General features: G+C 43.7%; 1 protein-coding gene across 2 annotated transcripts; it reads left to right on the forward strand.

The window, feature by feature from the left end:
* The first annotated feature begins 1,479 nt into the window (after positions 1-1,479).
* RPL37A (ribosomal protein L37a) lies at positions 1,480-20,311 on the forward strand. 2 transcript variants are annotated; one of them, XM_052660893.1, is made up of 5 exons: positions 1,480-1,604; positions 1,976-2,104; positions 2,659-2,741; positions 4,368-4,461; positions 20,106-20,311. In XM_052660893.1, exons 1-4 carry the CDS (start codon positions 1,602-1,604, stop codon positions 4,429-4,431), a joined length of 279 nt encoding a protein of 92 aa, XP_052516853.1. In that variant the 5' UTR covers positions 1,480-1,601; the 3' UTR covers positions 4,432-4,461; positions 20,106-20,311. The 2 variants fall into 2 exon arrangements, with proteins under 2 accessions (XP_052516853.1, XP_052516843.1); XM_052660883.1 differs by lacking the exon at positions 20,106-20,311 and having other exon boundaries at positions 4,368-4,491.
* The last annotated feature ends 1,768 nt before the right edge of the window (positions 20,312-22,079 follow it).

Here is a 22,079-nt window from a genome sequence, read left to right on the forward strand (position 1 = left end):
GACTGTGACAATTGCTCAGACTCTCTGTTTTTTTATGATCTTGATTTTGTAGGACACCTAACAATTCGCATTTGTCTGATTTTTTTTTCTTCCATGATTGGACTTTGGTTATGGGTTTGGAGAAAGACCACAAAAGTAAAGTGCCACTGTCATCGCACCATATCAGAGGGACATGCTATCTCCACGATTTATAACTGTTGATACTGACCTTGACTCGGCTTTGCTAGTGTTTGGCAGGTTTCTCCACTGTGCGGTTACTCTTTCCTCGCTTTCCCATATTGTGCTCTTTGGAAGGAATCACTCTACACAGCCCACAGTTAAGGAGTGAGTAGTTACATCCCCCTTCTTAGAGAGCAGAGAATCCACATAAATTATTTAGAATTCTGCAAGAGTGAGTTGCCTCTTCTCCCCCATTTATTCATTTGTTCAATCATTTGTTCACATCAGGATGGACTCATGGTCATTTATTTTCTACTCTGGGTTAAAAATCAACAAAACTTGATTTTTTTTGCTCAAAAATTTCCAGACTTATCCACTGGGAGTTCTTTCAGTTGGTTATCTTGTCTCTTTGACATAGCTCCATCACAGCAGGTTTTTTTGTTTTGGTTTTTGAGCACTTCCCTACTTTCTGGCACTACAACACTCCAGGCTCATCTTGCATATGTCCTTCAGCAATCCTGGGATCGTCATTTCTCCAAGGAGTCCTGGCTCCTTTCATTGTAGAATGATATTAGAAACCAAGATCTGAGTGCGAGGTGTACACATTTCTAATGGACTTAGAGATTTTTTTTTTCATTTTTTTCTAGTTATAAATACATACTCATTTTAAGAGATAATTAGAAAAATGCAGAAATATATAAAGACAAAACTCAGTTTAAATATCCCTACTACCCACAACCACAGGGCCTGCTGCTTTTAGAAGGCATAATGTATAAAGCGGTGAGATCTGAAATCGTATTTTAAGCACTTCTCTAAGTGCCAATGCGGAGAAGGCAATGGCACCCCACTCCAGTACTCTTGCCTGGAAAATCCCATGGATGGAGGAGCCTGGTAGGCTGCAGTCCATGGGGTCGCTAAGAGTCGGACACGACTGAGCGACTTCACTTTCACTTTTCACTTTCATGCATTGGAGAAGGAAATGGCAACCCACTCCAGTGTTCTTGCCTGGAGAATCCCAGGGACGGGGGAGCCTGGTGGGCTGCCGTCTATGGGGTCGCACAGAGTCGGACACGACTGAAGTGACTTAGCAGCAGCAGCAGCAAGCGCTAATGAGTGAGCAAATTACTTAAAATCTGAATCTTGTCTATAAATGGAGGAAATCGTACTTTCTTTGCAGGATTTCGTGAGATATAAGTACGATAATGTCGATACGTGAAAGAGCTTCTGCTACACAGTTTGTCGCTACAATTTGTAAATCACCGTAAATCTGTCAGAGAGGCCTCCGGCCACACTACCCTGGAGGCACCGGATCGAGAAAACCTCCAGACCATAGAGTTCAGTTCCTATCTGGGCCTCCCATACACCACTTCCTCTTGTCGGCCTAAAACCGCGCCTGCGCACTTTCCATCTTCCTCTTGGGCTCGGATCTAGGTTGCGTTAACATGGTGAGTTTTGTTCAGGATGAGGCCTAAACGTCTATCCGCTTGCATCTGCCCTTTTTTTTGGTTTATTTGCCCTAACTTGCCTCTGCTCGCCCGCTATGTCCCGTGTCCCCGATCTGCGTACCCTCGCCTGTCCCCTGGAACGCAGATTTGGGCGGTTTGGCGGGGGCTGGCGCGTCCAGGCTGGGTTCACCGGGTGCCCCTGGGCACCGGGCCCGCCGTGGGCCCTGGGTTTACGGGGATAGGGTTGGGGGTTGGAGAGCTAGGTGGGCAGGGGGAAGAATGGCGTGTGGAGGCGCCGAAACTTGATGGAGTGGCGAAGTCCCGTTCCTGAGTTCTAATATCTGTTTTCTCTCTTAACTTATTCCTAACAGGCGAAACGCACCAAGAAGGTCGGAATCGTGGGCAAGTACGGGACCCGTTATGGTGCCTCCCTCAGAAAAATGGTGAAGAAAATTGAAATCAGCCAGCACGCCAAGTATACCTGCTCCTTCTGTGGCAAAGTAAGATGGTCTCTGGACGCGAAGGGACGAGGGCGGGATGGTTTCCTTCCGAAACGGGTCCTCTCGAAGGAAGTTCATACATAGTTTGCTGGCTCTAAGTTGTTGAGCAGTTAGCTGCACACACCCGTTGGTGACCAGTTTTGAGATAAGAGTGGTGTTTATATCTTCGGGCTTTGTCAAACGCTTTTCCTTCAAAGAAAACCATTTGGGAGTTAAAGGGGGGGAAATTATTTGACAGCCCCAGCCTAAGTCAAACCTCCTTTGTGGAATATGGTTCTGTCAACTTTTGTCTGCTGATGTTGCTAGAGATTTTTGTTTACTGTGTGCAGAAATACTGTTTTTGGAGGTGGGGGGAAGAGGGCAGGTCATTCACATCCTTGGCTATGTCACCATGATTGCAAATTTTGCACCAGAGACGCTGAAATTTGGGGGGAAAAAACAAATAATCTCACAAAATACACCATTTCTAGCTTCCTAGTGTTCTTAGACTCCTGGATATTTGTAAAATAGAAGGCTTTTCTTTGGTCATAGGAAAAATCGATTATCTTTTACAGACCAAGATGAAGAGAAGAGCTGTGGGCATTTGGCATTGTGGTTCCTGCATGAAAACAGTAGCTGGTGGTGCCTGGACCTACAAGTGAGTCCATTTCTTTACAGTGTTTGAAAGCGTGGGGGCCATGTCAAAATTCAGGTTTGTCGCTGGATGGGCTAATTTTAACAGATGTGCTAGTTGGGCTGACTACTGAACAACACTTGTTTGGCAGGCTGTTTTTGTAAAAATTAAGAGGTCATTTAGCTTATTGCTGTACATGTGAGGCCATCTGGCCAACACACCTTTGCTATTCTAAACAGTATTGGTTGAGGTGCTTCCACTTTGTGACTGACAAAGGGCCAAGTGATAATTGCAGAGAGAAACTTCTGTGTTGGTTGTTGATTATATTGGACTTCATCCAATTCTGGAAATTTAAGCCATCCTTGAAGGCCTCTAATCTGGAGATTCATTGCTGAACCTGAAGGCTGACATGGTTTCCCTTTAGCTAGCTTATAAACTCGTGCTGTCCAACATTCAGTTCAGTCCAGTCGCTCAGTTGTGTCCGACTCTTTGCAACCCCATGAATCACAGCACACCAGGCCTCCCTGTCCATCACCAACTCCCGGAGTTCACTCAGACTCACGTCCATTGAGTCCGTGATGCCATCCAGCCGTCTCATCCTCTGTCATCCCCTTCTCCTCCTGCCCCCAATCCCTCCCAGCCTCAGTCTTCCAATGAGTCAACTCTTCGCATGAGGTGGCCAAAGTACTGGAGTTTCAGCTTTAGCGTCATTCCTTCCAAAGAAATCCCAGGGCTGATCTTCTTCAGAATGGACTGGTTGGATCTCCTTGCAGTCCAAGGGACTCTCAAGAGTCTTCTCCAACACCACAGTTCAAAAGCATAAATTCTTGGGTGCTCAGCTTTCTTCACAGTCCAACTCTCATATCCATACATGACCACTGGAAAAACCATAGCCTTGACTAGACCTACCTTTGTTGGCAAAGTAATGTCTCTGCTTTTGAATATACTATCTAGGTTGGTCATAACTTTTTTCCAAGGAGTAAGCGTCTTTTAATTTCATGGCTGCAGTCACCATCTGCAGTGATTTTGGAGCCAAAAATATAAAGTCTGACACTGTTTCCCCATCTATTTCCCATGCATTAGTCACATAGTAAAATGATTTGGCTAGTGTAGTTAGAACTTTTGGTTTTTGTTAAATTTAAAATTGAAGCAGTGTAAAATACTGGAAAATGTTGAAATGATGATGTGGACATAAAGCACCTTGTTGGGGTTCTGTGTGGACAAAAGGGAAAATGGACAGTGCTCTTGGTTGTGATGGATAAATGAGTTAGTATTCATCTGCCATATGCGGTGGAGTGGTTTTTCAGGTACAGTGCCTGAGTGTTGTAGGAAAACATTGTTTCCTCATTTCCACAGTGTGCTTTAGTTAGCTGTGCTGCCTTAGACATTGTTTCCTTGACATCTCTCATTGTACCATCCTGTAATTTACTAGTTTCTTCTGACATTCTGCCCATTCCTTGTTAGTGAGTGTAGTCAGCCTCTCTCAATCATTCTTTGCTGCTCATTTCGTGCTCTCCTGTCTGTGAGCAGTTAGATGTATGCGATGGCCAGTGGATGCCGTCATTGGGGTTGCATTGTGAGTGTGAGGCGTGTTCCCATCTGCCACTTCGCATGCGACTAGTGTGGAACCAACCTTGTTTTTCTTTGCAGCACCACCTCTGCTGTCACAGTCAAGTCCGCCATCAGAAGACTGAAGGAACTGAAGGACCAGTAGAAGCGCCACCATCGATAACGTTGCTAGCCTGTAATAAATGGGTTAATTTATCTAACAGAATCACTTTGGCTTGTTAATTTTATTGCTTAGACGTTCTTATTTGCATTGCATTATTTTTGCTTTCTAAAATAAGAGCTTAATTAAAATCCTTTAAATTTTTCTTGGGAAAGCATGCTGAGGTGGGTTGTAGTCCAGTTGCTTTTTTTTCAGTGGTCAAATGATGTATGGCATAAGATTATGAGCCTAAGTCATTTCAGATAGACTTCTTTGAAGTAGATTGGTCCAGAAAATGCAATTTTTAAATCACAGTTAATATGTATTTTTTTAATATTTTAAAGGTTAAGATGACATATACTGCCTGTTAACTTGTGGTGTTTTATCTGATCATACATTGCCCTTGTTTGAAATGTTTGACACGGGCCTTCAGGAATGGGATTTTGGATTAGCATAAGGAGGTGACTAAGCATTCATTGGCTGTGGTTAAGAAGCACCAATTCCACCAAACTGCCTGGGTAGTTGTATGGTTAACCTCTTCTGCTTTGGTTTGCTGAACAGTGTGTGATAGTGGAATGGAGTATATGATGGAAGCTGGGATTTCTAATTTGGAGTCTTAAGGCTTTTGTGTTAAGTTTGCTTGGAATTTGGGTGTGATTCAGTTTGTAGTAGAGAATTAGAATTTTGTAAGAGGTGAGGTAACATTTTAACATTTGCCTTGTCTGGGTATTCTGAGCATGGAGTATCATTTAATACCGTGACAAGTAAATGAAGTGTAGATAATAACTTCATTTACACATGACAGTTATATGACTTGTAAATCATGAAGCTGGCATTTCAACCCATGCATTCTTGACTCCAGAGCTGATATTCCTGGATACACTTGGGGGCTTTTTGTTTTTTTTGAAGATAGTTGGAGATAGAGACCAACTAGAAGGCTGTTGAAATAGTAAATATTTTTGTAACTTTAAAAAAAAGTGACTTTTCCAAGACTATAGGAGGCAGCTGGGGGGGGTAAGGCTGAAATTTAGGCTTTTGACTCGTAATCCTTGCTTTATCACTATACTCTGCCTTGTATTTTATGGACTCAGGAGTATGTCCCTTCTTAATCTGCTTCCCCACCCTTTAGCTTGTTTCTATAGCAATTTTCTGAGCCTTTCTAAGTTGTTTAATTGACTTTGCATCAGAATATAAAGACTAATGCTTGTGTTCCTCACTAGATTCTGCGTTTACAGGCCATCTTATTGTATCCTAAATACTGTTCACGTATACAGGTTGCCAGAAACACGAACACCTCTAACTGCACGTTTTGTTTTGAGTGTGGAGGTGAGAGCTGTGGATACTTCAGCTTTGTTTTAAAGGATTATCAGTAAGAGATGAGTACTAGAGATAATTTTGGAACCTAAAACTGGGCTGAGAAGAAATTTTGGGAGGAAAGTTGTGATTCATGTTAATTATCTTCCTCTGAAAAACCAAAAGCCATTTTGTTGTTGATAGTACTTTGGGCCAGGATTCAACAAGAGGGAACGGAAATATTGATCATAAGTTTTGGGATACAGGAGTCAAAATGAGTCAGGGGTCAAGTTAATGTCCTACTACAGTCAGCTCTGGTTTGGGAAACTTACGTGGTAAAAGTGTTCCAAGGTAATTCTCTATATATGGCAATTTCAGTCTGAATCTAATTTTTCTTTACCTGAACTCTGGAACACATTCCCGAAATTTATTTGGAAATAACAAAATTAGAAAAGACAAAAACAAGAAAATGTATCATAGTGGTTAAAAACACGGGTTCTAGAGTCAATAGTAGGGATTTAAATTTCTTTCTAGCTAGTGGCCTTGGACATGATTACTCTTTCTTCAGGTTTCGCACCTGTGAAGGATATATAGTAGTTTTCCCCTCAACAAGTTAGGTCAGTTTGGCTTCAGAACACTCAATAATGGTGTGGATCTTGGAGAGAGAGTGTCAAGTGTGGAGATAGCGGTGCTGTATCTCCAGCATCTCTCTCTTCCGGTGGAATCAAGAGGGAAACTGCCTGCGACAGGAGAGTGAGTGAGGGTGTTGGGGAACCAGGAAGAGTGTTAAAAGGTACATTTGATACAAGGGGGATAGGGGGGCTAAAGCAAGATTTTTTGATACAGGAAGCTAACATGCCCTGTTTGTGGATGTGGGTGTGTGTCTGCCTGCATACAACCATATGGCATGCCTGTAATCTGGAGCATACTACAGTTAAAATTCTTGGGGCTTTTGTGTGTTTCCTGTAAGGAGAAGATGTATTTTACTCGGTTGCATCGTGTCTACCTGTGGTTGTATTACCTGTATGAAGTTGTCAGTGTCAGTCTGTCAAGGGTTAAGTTCATTAGTCACTTTAGCTTACTCCAGTCTGGAGAAAACAAGGTACAGTTTGCCTGCTTTTGCACCTGAATCATGGAAGAATTTCCCCAAGCACTATTGAAAAGGGCTGGACACATGATAGGCTGAGTGGAGCCAATCATTGCTTTTTAGAGAATCTGAATAAAATGATAAACCAAGGTAATGCTAAGGCAAAGCACTAAACTTTGGAAAAAGTTCATGGACTCCTGCCAAGACTACAGAGCGGCCCCAGTTCCTACCTGTTTTGAGTTTTTCATTGCATGTAAGAGACTGACTTGAACTAACTAAAGCAAAGGGGATGCTTATTGGAGGATAATTGAGTGCTTCACAGGCTAGAAGAAAAGGACTAGGATTGTAAGATGAAGAAACCAAGGCAGTTTTCACAGCAGTGGAGGAACTGAGACAAAATGTTAATGTCTTGGGCATTATTCAGAAGTCAAAACCCTGAAGAGAGTTCAAGTGGCTTAACGGGTTGCATTTCTGACCCTTGGCATCTTGGTAGACAGTCTCATCAGAACTACACATAATAGGAAAAATTCTCTTAGAGGAATCAGATGGCTATAATTTTAGAAGGGCAAGTATCTGTAACATCAAACTTGTTAACTCACCTAATTTAAAATTTGTCCCTCAGACTACCTTGTAAATTGCAACTCACTGAAAAACATTACAACCAGGCTACAAGTACAGGCTGTAAATTGTGGAAATCTGAAAGCTGTTGACCATGGTCAGAATGTGAGCTTATGGAAGTCAGATGGTCTCTTGGGTCAAATCATCATTGGGTATGTGGAATCCTGCCTCCTACCCTAAGGTTTTTCCCTCATTCCCAGCATGTAGAATGCCACTGAGTATGCCTAGTAACTGGTGAAGTCCTTTCTTTCATTCCTTGGCTGATGGAGGGAAGGCTGTTAGGTTTGGAAAGGTCAAGCACAAACCTAGAATTGTACTCCTCTGCTCCTCCCTTCCCCATGCACCTCAAACACCCCAATATTGTAAAAAGAATACATGAGGAATCTGATGCATGATAACCAGTGAACAACTGAAATTGTCATGAGCAGTGTTCTTAGACATAATCAATCTCCACTCTGTATTGGAGGAAAGCAACTCCTGACTCTGATGTAGTATTAACCTAACAAATGTTTCCCCTCATCCCTATATGCACAGTAATCAGAATTTGCTTTCACATTACTGGGATAGCAGTATACGTTCTTAACTTCAAGGCTATCAGTTCACATTCTGTCGTAATTCAGATGGATCTTGATCATGTTGGTGTCTCAAAAGGTAGTAATCCATTACACTGATGAAATAACTGGACCAAAGTGAAATCAGAAGTATTGTTAACCTTACATGCCTTGACATGGTGTATGGTAATTTAGATAACACTGCCTGTCTTCAGTGATGAGCACATTTCTTCACTTTAGACCACCCCTAATTAAGAAAGCATAGTATTTATTGGACTTGTTTGGATTTGGAGGGCAAAACAAGTCGCATTTGAGTGCTTACCTGTCCTAGTTACTGAGAAACCTGTAAGGCAATCAGTTTGGAGTGGAGACTGTTGAAAGGACTTCGGAACAGGTCCAAGTCATTGTCCAAGTTACTCTGCCGTTTCGTCTGTGACCTAGCATGTGCGAGTGGTAGAGCTGCTCAGCGATGCTCCAGAAGAAGAATCACATGCAGTAGGGTTTGGAGTTAGAGATTTCTACCATCTATTATTCATTGGAAAAGTAGCTGTGGTTTGCTACCGGTAGAATGTCTGTTTCTATGCATCTGAAACTGCCCATCTGTTACGTGGTCCGTAAAATTATAAAATCAGATGTGTACAGCAGCCTTCTAAAATGGAATGTTCACTTTGCTAGGTTGTAGAGACTTAAGTGTCTTGGACCACAACTTAAACCTGCTCCAATGTCTCGGACTTAACCAGCTCGGTTAGCAGCTGGTCCAAGAGTTGAATAAGAAAGACTGGTGACAGAGATGTTGCAGGGATAAGTTTGTAGATATTTCTTGATATTTAGATCCTATGTGAATGCCTACAAAAAGCATTTACTATGGATATTGTTTTCACTAAGCAGATAAATAAGATAACCCATTCTGTAGATGTCAGCAGTTTTCACCAGCCACTACCTTGGGGCTTGCTCAATAGGCCTATGAACAAAACAGTCATGGTAGTGGGGATTGAGCCTGTGTGTAAGCTCAAAAAGATGGACCTCCCCGTTATCAAGGATGACCTGGCTGTTGGCTATGCTCAGTGGCACACTGCAGCAAGAGGCCAATGCTGAGCTAAAATGATACCCACCATTCCCTAGGGGTGCCGCTTGGACAAGTGATTATACTGGATGACTTCCATCGTGCAAAGGACCACAGTTTGTCTTAGAGATAGACAGGTACTTTGGGTATAGATTTGTCTTTGTTGCCTACAACATGTCTGCCCAGCATCAGTGTAGATGGGCTTTCAGAACTCCTAATTCATCACTGTGATACCTATTCGGTAGTCTCTTGACAGTGAAGAAAGTGAAGGAATTGCTGCAGTTGACTTGCCTCATGGAAGTCATGTGTTTTACCGTGTGCCCCATTGCCTGGAGATAGTTTGCCTAATAGACTTGATGGTTTGCCAAAGGCTCAGTTATAGGACCAGCTGGGAGTTAACTTTCTGTGAGGCTAGGTACTGTTCTACAAGAAACAGGATATGCCTTAAATCTAACAGTATACAGTGCTTTCTCCCTCATAGGATGCATGGGTCAGTCAGTGGATTGAAGTGGGACTCACACCACTGAGGATTACACCAGTTGACCCGCTAAAGGCATTTTTTGTTTCTCTTGTTTTGTGACCTTGAATTTGATGGTTTTTCAAGGTCTTCGTGCCTGGGGAAGAAATGTTCTTCCAGGGAACACAGTCTCAGTTCTATTTGAGGCAGTTCTTTGATCATTTTGAGTTCTTTGTGCCACTGAAGAAACAAGCAGAAAAGGGAGTCTCTTCAGATACATCATCTTTACCACCCAGTTCTGCTCCAGGAGATTCTCTGCCTTACAGGCTGTAGCAGTGTGTCTCCTTGTCCTCTGCCTTCCGTTAGGCTCAGTAAATAGGCAACAGCAGAAGACTTGGCCGATGAGAAGAAAGGGGAGTCATGATGTTTATTTCCCCTGTTCCTCCTTGCACAGTTGCTTCAGGTAGGCCATCCTGCTATCACGTGATACAAACTGATATAACTGATCAAACCTGATTTCTTATGGGAATTTGTAAACTGGGCAGTCAGACACAGAGAGGTTTATTTGGAACTGAGTCTTAGTGGAATTAAAGGCAGATCATGAATTTCTGCCTCTAAGATTTCCTAAAGTTGCCCAGGTTCTTCTTTGATTGGGTGAGATCCCAGTATGGAGTAAAACTCCAGCAGGCTCCACACTGGGAGTAGAAGAGAGCAGGAAATAAGCCAGATGAGCTGTGAATCATCTTAGTCCATGATTGGATTGGTTAATTTAGAGTTGCCTTAGCTGCCTGTGAGAAGCAAATGTAAATATTCTCTGGAAAACAAAAAGATTCTCAACTTCAAATTATCTTTATGCTTTTTAATATATGATATTTGGTAAGTAAAAACAACCAAGTGTACAAGGAAATGAGAGTTTGATTTAAAAAAACCAAGACAAACAGTAGACAATGGAAACAGATCCAGAGGGTGTCCAAACAGTAGAGTTTCAGACACTAACTTAAAAGTAACTACTTAATATGAACAAGGTAATAAAAGAAGACTAAGAATGTCATAACCAAAAATGAAAGACAATTCTTGTACTGAAAATTTTACTAGCTAATATTAGAACTCCATAGATGAATTTAACAACAAATTAGATACAGGTTGAGAGAATCAGTGGCTACAAAAATCAAAAGAATATCCAGGAGCACCAAAAACAAGGGAAAGGAATGAAAAAGTATAAGAGACAGGAGCTAAAATGAAGAGCTTGAATAGGTGTGTAACAAGTTCCAAAAGGAGAAAGAGGAGGGATGATAATGGGTAAGAATTTTCCCAAATCAGTCAAAGTATATCAAGCCACAGATTGAAGAATCTCCCTGTAAGCCTTAGGCAAAATAAATACAAAGACAGTCAACCCTAAGAATCTCATAGTATTATGAATAGCAAAGACAAAAGGAATATCTTAAAAGCAGCTGGTAGCAAAACGGAGCAGCACTAAGGCAGTCGACTTCTTAACAGCAGACTCTTCAAGATGATAGATGGGTATCTTCAGATGCTGTACTCGGTGGCTGTATTCTTAAAATATGAAGGCAAAATAAAGACAACTTCAAAGACAGTTTATGATTGCAGATCCACCTGCTGGACACAAAGTGGATGAGAAGACTTGAAGATGCAGGAAATAATGAGAGTCAGCAAAAAAAGGGGAAGTAGGTAAGTAAATGCAAGTGAATATAGACTATAAGTAAATATAGACTGCACTAAAAAATTTGGGGTAAGACTAAAATATAGCAACAGCATACAGGTTGAGAAAGGATAAACAGTATTAAAATGTTCCAGAGTTCTTGGATCATTCGGCAAGAGGTCACATTACAAATCAAGTATGTGTTGTAATCTCTGGAATCATTAAAAGGATAGAAAATAATGCATAACTAACAAACCAGTGGAAATAGAACTAAAAAGCAATTAAAGGGAATAGGAAAAGATTAAAGAAAGACCTAAAGAATCAGATATAAATGATAAAATATAAGGATACAGACACATTAAAAACATAAAGATACAGAAAGGTGTGAAGTAAAAGGATAAAGTTACAACCTGAAAAACTAATCCATGGGGTGAAAGCAGTATTAATATTTAACAAGGTGGACTTTGAGGCAGGAAAGCATTGCTAGAAACAAAGTGACATATTGTTAAACAGAAAAAAACTGTGTGCATAAGTGTTTAGCATTTCTGGGCCACTGATGAAGATAGGAAATACTAGATAAGTAGGTGAGGATGGGTCTGAAGATGTTCCTGAGGAGCATACTGAACAATAACTGAAGAACCAGGAGGAAATAGGGAGAACTGATAAGTTCTACAAAGTCAGTGCCAAGGAGCAAGAAGACCCAGCAAGTTGGAGTCATCGTAAGCTAGAAAAGATGTTAATTAGTTAATTCCTAAATAATAATTAATTCTATGAAGCAAAAACTAAAAAAATACCAAGGAGTATTCCAGCAGCTCAAGATGTAATAGATGCTAATCATTTTTAGAAAATTAACTTTTTAAGAGACGAGCCATTGTTGTCTATGGTTTTGTTCTCTGTTGCTGAAGCCTGCTGCTCCATTTTCCTGGACTGGCATTAAACATTGATGTATCTCTGGAAATGTCAGCAGGGGAAAACAGGAGTAATCATTGTTGAGTATATCACTATATTCACCATTTGTTTTGTGACTTTAGGAACAGATTTCATAAGGTGCCATGGTATGGTCACTAGTTCTCTTTTTGAAGGTTTAGCTTCCCTGGTAGCTCAACTGGTAAAGAATCCGCTTGCAGTGTGGGAGACCTGGGTTTGATCCCTGAGTTGGGAAGATGCCCTGGAGGAAGGCATGGCAACCCTCTCCAGTATTCCTGCTTGGAGAATCCTGTGGACAAAGGAGCCTGGTGGGGTACAGTCCATGGGGTTGCAAAGAGTCGGACACGACTGAACGACTAAGCACAGCACCCAAGTATATAGTGTAATTTGGCCTTGGAACCTGATGGGTTTACATATATTCTTTGGGAACCTAATCTGTAAACCAAGAAAGTACTTATCTACAGATACTCATTCCTCAACACAGCAGAGATTTGTCATCATGTTTTTGCTGCAAGCAACATATATGACGCTAGGGGGTGATACAGGATAACCAGAAGAAAGTAACAGCCTGGCAATGAAGTTTAAGATTTGGAAGATTGATCTGGAGGGCGTATATCAAATGGCTAGGAGCTTGTATAAAATTACAGTTTAGTAAGTCTTAAGTTATTTTAAAATTTCCATAATGTCAAGCAGCCTAAGGAAGGAAAGAAACTGAAGGATTTAATAATTATAGGTCTTTTGGGACAAACCACTTATAATTAAAATGAACTTGGATGTATTTTCTAGGGTTTGCTAGTTTGAAGAGAAAGTTTTAATTTAGTATTTTCATTAATAATAAAATTATTTTACCAGTTGTAAAATCTCTTGTAGTGTTAGTGCATCTTTGAAATATATTTAATTGAATAAGGTTTTGTTTATGAAGCATTTCTCAAACTTAGGGTGTACAGGTCTCTCGACCACATTATCAGATGCTTCAAGAATTTTTTTTTTCTCTTTAAAAAGGTCAGTACAGGAGGAACGTATTAAATACACTGTCAAAACCCTGGACTTTCTAACTGAGTAACTAAAGCAATGAAGACACAAACCAGTAGCCCCCCAGAGTAAGTCAAAAGGTTACACAGATGCAGGGAGATGCCCTCATGACTCCACTACTGGGCAGAGCCAACGGATTGCTCAAGGGAGGTATGACTTAAAAGGGAGCCAGTATGAGAGGGGCTCATCTCTGATGAGGGAGCTGTGTGTGTGCATGGGTGTGCACATGTGCACATGAAATGGTGTAATTTGTTAAGATTCAAAGGCCAGTGTTACAGGGTTGATTTGGATCGTCACTTCTTTTTCCTGATGTTCTTTTTTCGAAGTCTGTCTTCCCTTCCAAACCACTATTCCTTAATCATCAACTATTCCTTCCTCATCAGCTCACAGTTATTCTGCTTGTAAATTTCCCTGCTTTCAAGTTGTGACTAGCAGCAGGAGAGTTTTATCAAGAATACCTAACATGTGACCGTGCTGTGAGCCTGATTGTTGACCTGTGTTAGCTCATGTAATCCTCGAGGCAGCCTGCGCCAAGTGACTGTGGGACCATATTTTCCAATGCTCTTCTGGACTAGACTCCTGTTTACCTTTCCAGTCTTACCTGTTTTCACGTTCTGTTTCCACTCTAAGCACTGAACTTGCCTCGTGCTCGAAGATCATAGCAAGTATTGGTCACGCTCTCTCTGTTGTTGACTCTCCTTTGCTCCTGCGTTGTCTTCCTTTCTCTTCTCACCAGACTCATGGGATTAATACGGTTCTTTCTTCCATTTTCCAGACAAGGTAAAAGTAGCTTAGAAAAGTTGTGTTATGTCTAAGGTCACACACTTGAGAGAGAGAGAGGAATGTGGGAAAAGGATGAATTTGGGACCTAGAAGTTTTGTTTTCCAGCTTTAGCTCTGTTATTTTAGTGGCTTGAACTTCAGAGAAAACTTACTTCTTACAGATAAAAAGATTGAGGTTTCCTGAGTGTGATGCACCATGAGGGATTTTGGTGATGGGAGGGCCGACACAGGCCTGAGACAAAGGCATAAAGTTAGGGAGGGAACAACAGAACGGAAAGGAAAGAAGGTTTTCAAGAAGTAATGTTAATAAAGTACAAACAGGACTCCACTGATTAAATTAGGTCACGTGTACATTCTGAGCCTCGGACACAGGGCTGCGGGCTTATCGTGTTTGATGCAGGAAGGTGAGTGTAAGAATGGACAGCAGAGGGAGCTCTTGGTAAGTTTTGCTCATCAAGCCTGGTCTCAGAAGAAGGAGACAGTGAGAAAGTGCCGTCTTCTCTGGTGCTCCTTCACCACGGGCTTATTTCTTCCCATTTTTCACTCAGTGCCATGTATCATTTCCCGGACAGATGTGCCTGTGCAGTGCAGCCTTGTGCCTCCCCTCACGAGTCCCTGTGTGGTTGCGGCTTTACTCCTCTTCACTAGATAGGGAGACCAAGCCCCATGGGACTTGACTCACTACCCCCAGTTCAGTTACACACTGGGAAGCAGCTGAGTCAGGATTCTCGTTCTTTCTGGATTTCTGAAGTTTGGCCTCCTCATCCTCAAGTCACTTTTCTGTGTCCCTGAATGTTTTATAGGCCTGTATTCCTTCTCTGCAAATGCATTCCTGGGTACTAAGAGGGTTAAAAGGACACTCCTAGAGTAGCATAGTTTTAGTAGGGACACTTTAAAAGCACAGTGCTTTAACTCATAGAAGCCGGTTGTCCTGTAGCCAGAAAGCCTATAGAAGAATGTGGAGGGTGGTGAAGGAAATGGTGGTACCTAGGGAGTGGATTTGGGGGCATTAAACTCTCCTCATAATTTCCGTTTGCCTTCTCTTTTATAAACAGCTGACACTATCTCAGTCTTTTGTCTGAATCTGCAAATACAGCTTCAGAACTCTACCCTGGCTGCCCCTTTCCCTCAGCTCCACCGTGGCGGCCTGTCCTGGCGGTGCTCAGACGTTCCTCCTGTGAGTAATGGTGGGTTGCCTCACTGGGGGAAGGACCCCCAAAAGGAATGAGCTCCATCTTCACATCTATAATTGCTACAAAATAAAGATGCCTGTCTTCTCCCCTTCCTTTTCTGGGACCCCGCTGTGCCGACCCAGGCCGGGTTGGGAGTGGGGGAGGGGCCAGCAAAGACCTAGTGACAGGCTGATTGATGGGTTCCCCGCCTCTGCTGGCCCTCCCGCCCACTCCTGCAGGCTCTGGCCCAGGTCCACCCTCCGGCTGCCGGAGGGGTCTGCCTTTCTTTTCTTTGAGTCAGCACCAGTGAGTCAGGGCCAAGATCGTCCGGGGGTAGGGGCAGTACCGCAGGAGGCTCCCCTGCAGGGAAGGGAGTGAGCACTTAGTTGCCCAAAGGAAGGCTGGTGAGGAGCAGCTGAAGGGGGCCGCTGGGGTGGTGATCAGAGGAGGCTGAGCAGGGGGTGGATTTGTTGGTGTTACTGACCATCAGCGGTTGAAACACTTTCTTGCAGAAAAACACAGGGGTTACTCAAACCATACTGTTTGGGGCCCTTAAAAAATCCAGGTTGTCCCTCTCGTACTTAAGCTCTACTCTTTTAGAGATGCCAAAATGGAAACCAAATATCCGTGAACTCAGCTACAGGTGAGGTGAAAGGCAGGTGAGTGAAACTCATATACATGCCAACAGTAATTCTATCATGTCCTTTGCCAGAGCTGCTGAGGGTCAAAACAAAGTGGCTGATGACATGGCAGATATTTGGTGGCATCCGTCTGTACTCCACTGCACAGGCAGTACACACTGCTAGTGGAGACAGGAGGAGAGTTACATGTGGCTGGAAGGTAGACAGAGGGACAGAAATTGAGTCTCTAGCCTTCCAATAACAGGGAAGACAGAGTGTATGGGAGGGGGTAAACCAGTGTTGCTATTCTTGCTAATGGTCAGGCAAGACAGCTATGCCAGCATGGTCCCAGAACCACAGATCTCATGGCATCCTAGACTCACACTGCTACGATCGCATCCTTAGAGCTTGTCTTCTCCAACTCCATCATTTCAAAGAGACGGAGGTGCAGATTCAGAGAAGCGAAGAGGTTTGCCCGCAGTCATGACGACAGAGCAGGAGTCTAATTCAGGGCTCCGTCCCTGACCAGAACCCAGGATTGGATCTACAAGAGCCTTGCAAGGAGCTCAGGGTGGTTCAGGGTGCAGATTAATGTGAGAGAGCTTCATTACTGCCCTCAAGCTGAGAGACTCTGGAGGCCCTTGGTTTGGTATTTCTGTGTCTCTGAAGGAACCAGTTTCTTTTTAGGTCAATTGAACTTGAGCTTTTATTACCCTCTAGAACCAGGTCATCAGGAGGGAGGACCACAGAGAATGGAAATGTCTTCTCAAAATAGCAGAAGAAGGGAGATGGATGCAGGTTCCTTGCAGGGTCTAACTGGGCTCAAGATAGGGGAAGTCTGTGTATCTTCCCACCAGTGTCCTTCTATGAAAGGAGCTGGCCTTCCACTCATGCCTTCGAGGTGTGCCTGTTGTGAGGTTTATTGGGATTAAATGAACCAAATTCCCTGCAACCTGAATCCAGAGCCACACGATGAGCCCACACCCCTTCATCCCCAACTCCCCCAAGGGAAGCCCCCCTCCCCGACCCCCACTTCTCCAGTGAGCCATTTCTGTGTATATATAAAAGTCTCCTGGCAGGAGCAGGAAGACTTTCTGCTGTGGCAGCACATTTCTCATGCAGCAAGACTGCGACTTTGGAAAATAACTGGAGTGGACCCTGCCCCCGGGGGGAGGCGCATCCTCCTCTGCGAACAGGGGCACCCCACACCCCCATGCCTCTGCTGCCTTCCAAGATGTTCAAAGCACGGCACAAATGATGTCTTAAACCTACAAGAGAAGGGCAGTGGTGGAAATGGGTCTCGGTTTCAAAATTGAAGACCTAGGGCAGTTAGCATATGGCAATGTCACAGAGCCTTCATGGGTCCCAGACAGACTGTATCTTAGAGGTTAACCCACAGACTTAGCACAGAAGTCAGGAGACCAGACTGGTGCCAGGTTATTTGCATTCCATCATTAACTAGACTCAGTATTTTATATCCTCAGGCAAGTTTCTTAACCTCTCTAGGCCTCTGCTCCTTTGTATAACGAGTATGATAACACCTACCTCACTGGGTTGTAAGGATAAAATGGGATACTTTTCTAAAGAACAGCCTTGACGCATGATAAACATGTAATTAACAATTGATATTATTCTTTTTTCTCTTATTTTACAGACATGGGAACTGAGACCTGCAGAGGTGTATGTTAAGAAATATATTTTCTGGGACTTCCCTAGCAGTCCAGTGGTTGGGACTTGGCATTCTCACCAGTTAGGTCCCTGGTTGGGGAACTAAGATCCTGTAAGCTGTACAACATGGCCAGAAAGGAAAAACAGAATTATATTTCTTAAAATCACAAAATGAGCCTAGTTGTGTGTGAACATTTTCATTGATTAAAAAAGGGAGCATGTGGGCATCTGTATACGAGCTAAGAAAGGCCAGGTTACATGGCAGCAACAGCTCCTAAATGCCAGTGCTTATGGCAAAAACATGTTCACTTCTTGCCCACACTCTGTGTCTGTTGTGGGTCAGTTGGTGCTCTGCTTCTGTCATTATCTTCTTTGTTCTGGGACCTGCTCTTACAGTACAGCCTCCCTCTAGGGGTGAGTCTGACCACCTCTGCCCACAGTTCTTGGCCAGAGTCAGTCACATGGCCATATGGAGTTCCACAATGTGGGGGTGGGGGGTGGGGAACCCCCTTATAGGAGATGATCAGGTGTGGGTAAAGAGTGGCACAGTATATGATGATTTCCTACAGAAACACAATCTTTGTGCGAATGGTCCTCTGACACGAGCTAACTGTAACACCTGCTTCACGGTGTGAAAATTGGTATGAAAAACTAAGAGACATGTCCACAGCATTAAAAGGAGCATCTCTTGATGCCCTATTCCTTGAAATAATTTCTCAAAATCCCTAAACCAAGGATGAGAACAAAATCTCCATTCCTTGAAAACTAGCCACATACATCGTGTGGCTCATCCTGGGAGGATAGGGTCCTTGTACTAGAACATCTCAGAGGGTCTTGTCTCTTCATCCCAAGGTGTTTATCCACCTGTCCCATCCTATTCCATTGAACAGAATGGTTCATTTCATTAATCATGGCTGATTTCGTGCCGGTCACTGGTCTAGATGGTGGAAATGCAAAAGAGGAGGAGATACAGCCCTTGTCCTTAGGGAGAGAGCAAACTCCTTGCTAGTGGGGGAAAGACTAGCAGTGAGGTCGACAAATGGAATATAAAGTAAGTGCTGGTCTGGTCTGGGATCTGTGGAACCGCAACGAAGTTCACTTAATCCAGCCTGGGGGTGTCAGGAAAGTTCACTACGGGAAAACTGATGTGGCTGGAATTTCTTTCTTAAGGAGGGGTAGGAGTTATGCAACTGGTTGAAGTTGTGAAATGATACTGGGGACAAAGTGTGACATTCTCTAAGAAGCAAACGTTCAGACTTCCTGGCGTGCCTTGTTTATTTGCAAGCATCTTTTCTGAGTGCTGGGCATTAACAATATACTGGGTAGTTAATGATCACAGCCCATCCCCTTTCGGGCTTAACCAATGCAGAGTGTCTGAAAGGATGGGTCTGGGGTTGCCCAGAAGAGCAAACTGGTAAGGCTCACCCCAGAGTCTCTAGGTATGGAACCCAGAAACGCATTTTATATAAGAGCCTGTGATATTTTTATCACACTTGGATTTCTGTTTAAAAGGCAGTCATAATATTGATAAACATGGAGAGAACCCAGGGAGAATGCGATGAGTGTGTTGAATGAAGAAATACATTGGAGTAAAAAATATTTGTGTTACCTGTGAGTCAAGGGCCAATGCCCTTTGAAGTATAGTACAAAGGTTAGAGAACTTGGCATTTCTTTGTCAAGGCTGCTGTTGACTTCCATCCAGGACTGTCTCTCCAAGTTTGCTCTCTTATGCTATTTTTTCAATTTGTGTTGCCTTTTTATTTCTTCCAGTAAAACAATTTAATGGCAGATTCTGGTACTTACTTTGTGTACAGCAGCCAGTTAGGGGTAAAGGTGATCAGTGAATGAGGAATAATGATGGCTTAGAGTTGACAAAGAATTTATATGATCTCATTTGATCTTCCCTGGTGGCTCAGATGGTAAAGAGACCTGGGTTCGATCCCTGAGTTGGGAAAATCCCCAGGAAAAGGGACTGGCAACCCACTCCAGTATTCTTGCCTGGAGAATTCCATGGACAGAGGAGCCTGGCGGGTTATGGTCCATGGGGTTGAAAAGAGTTGGACACAACTGAGCACTAACACTTTCTTTCATTTGATCTTCACCTAATCTTGAGAAGGTAGGCCTCTTATAGCCTCATTTTGCAATTAAGGAAACAGTTTGGAGAGAATAGGCCATCTGCCCAAGGTCACATAAAGTAGCTGGTAAGCCAGTAGCCATGTACAGATGTGAGAACTGGACCATAAATAAAGCTGAGTGCCAAAGAATTGATGTTTTTGAACTGTGGTGCTGGAGAAGACTCTTGAGAGTCCCTTGGGCTGCAAGGAGGTCAAACCAGTTAATCCTAAAGGCACTCAATCCTGAATACTCATAAGGACTGAAGCTGAAGCTCCAATACTTTGGCCACCTGATTTGAAGAGTGATTCATTGGAAAAGACCCTGATGCTGGGAAAGATTGAGGGCAGGAGGAGTAGGGATAGACAGAGGATGAGATGGTTGGATGGTATCATCGGCTAAATGGACATGAGTTTGAGCAAACTCGAGGAGATAGTGAAGGACAGGGAAGCCTGGCATGCTGCAGTCCATGGGGTTGCAAAGAGTCAGACACGACTAAGCAACTGAACAACAACCCAGCTGTGCTAAAAAATGATGAACTTTGAGAATGTAGTCTTTGGAATTATTTCCTTGACTCCTAAGACCCTGGTGAATGGTTCACCTCATTAATAACTAGACTGTCTCTGCCTTTTCTTCAGGAGAGCTCCTATGAACCCCATCCTGATCACCTGAACCCCCTCTTGAATCCTGACATGCTTTAACACTGCTAGGTCAGCAAGAACGAGTGTGAGAGGGAGAGAAGATCAAAGAGAAGATGGAGGCCTCCTTCTTCCACTCAGCAAGCTGTCTGGAGTGTGCTGTACCAACTTTGGCAAAATTATAAAGGAGTTTTCTATGGCTTACAGTCCCCACCTCCCTTCTGCCGTCTCCCATACCCCTGTGGCCTTGCCTCTCTTTTAGCTCAGTGGACTCCTATCTATCACAAAGGGATCGGGAACTCTCAACAGGAAAGAATTAGGCAGTTAGTGTGTTATTCTCCCCAAGGGCACATTTGTGGTTTGAGCGTAAGACCAAGGAACAGATAAATAAGGGAAGCAACTTGATTGGGAAGAAATTACCATTGTCAGTCACTCTGGAGAATCCCAGAGAGTGGTTTGCTGACCTTTGGTGAGAGGAGGGCAAGCATTAGACCCAAGGACCCTGGAGAGTCTCCTTACCTTCCCCGTCATGACCCTGAGATGTAGAACCAGCAATAGGAGATGGCGTTGCCTCTGGAAAATGACTAGAATTCCAGCTCTACCAAATGCTCCACCCCTGTCATGTTCCGTTCGCTGTGCTGAGTGGGGATAAAAGGCCTGCCCTGCCTACACACCGCACAGGGTAGATGTGAGACTCAAAGAACAGAAGGTGTGTCAAGCTAAGCTGGTGCCAGCTGCATGGTAGGAAAGTGCCATGGGGAGCGGGGTGGAGTCAGAGTGGCTACGTAGAGGCCCTGAGGTTGGTGCTTTTAGAATGACCACTCTGCGTCCTGTGGAGTGTGGCTTGTGGGTTTTAGGTCCACCACGAGGAATTGAACCTGGGCCCTCAGCAATGAAAGCGTGGAGTCCTAACCCCTAGTCCTCCAAGGAATTTCCCCGCGCAGGGTTTTTCATCTTAGCCCATGGGGGATTATGAGAACCTGCAAACCTGAAATAGCAGTCAGAAGTCAGGTAATAAGGCTGTGAAGGGGACTGGTACAAAGGGTAGGCTTGAGCCAGACCACCTGGGCTTTTCCTGACCCTAGCTGTTTGTTAGGTATTTAATTTGGGAGATATTTAATTTCTCCAAACCTCAGTTTCCCCATCTGTAAAATGGAGATAATGACAAACCCTGACTCAGCGTGTTGCTCTGAGATTGAAATGAGACAAGAATGGAGTGCTCAGCAAAATACCCGGCCCAAGAAAGCCCATGAGTGTTAGCTGTTGGTGCTATTTTCTTGTATTTACATGAAGTAAGCTAAGGCCAGTGCTTTCTGGGACCTCACAGAGGGCAAAGGCTAAGCACTGAGCAAGTACAGGCTCTAATTAAATGGGTAGAAGATGCCATCGATGGAAAATGCATTGACACGTACATACCAAGGAGAGTAAATGCATGTCTGATCGGGTGCCCAGGTCTTCTGCGTGCTCCCTGAGGTATAGGAGTAAGAGCGGTTACATAGCTGTGTCTGTGCAGCCACATCCTATAAAAAACAGACAGATTCAGACTCCATGTCTCTGCAGTCATCTCTTGGGTCCCTAAAGAACAGAGGAGTTGTGGCTCTACGAGCAGGAAGCCTTTGGTCCTGGTCATCTGGATGCTCCCAGCCTTGACTCACCCTCATCTGTATGTATTATTCCCCACACTGACCCCCACTCCAAAGTCCTCCTCCTCCTTCCCTGCCCCACAGCTTCAAATGGAAATGAAAGCGAGGGAACCCAGAGCGCTGTCACTGGGAAACCAAGGTCTGGTCGGCATCAGCGTGCAGCCTCCAGCTTACATTCTCGGTTTCTTTCTGCTGGGGCCTGGGTCAGCCTCTGAGAAGCACCACCCTCCCCCACCATTTGTTTTACTTAATAGTGGTTCTTTCTGGGAAACCTTGGAAAGGGGTTTTGTGCAGCGCCTGGATGATTTATGGAGTTGCCGGAAGGGCTAAT

This window comes from Budorcas taxicolor, chromosome 2 (assembly GCF_023091745.1).
Source record: "Budorcas taxicolor isolate Tak-1 chromosome 2, Takin1.1, whole genome shotgun sequence".
NCBI classification, from domain to species: domain Eukaryota; kingdom Metazoa; phylum Chordata; class Mammalia; order Artiodactyla; family Bovidae; genus Budorcas; species Budorcas taxicolor.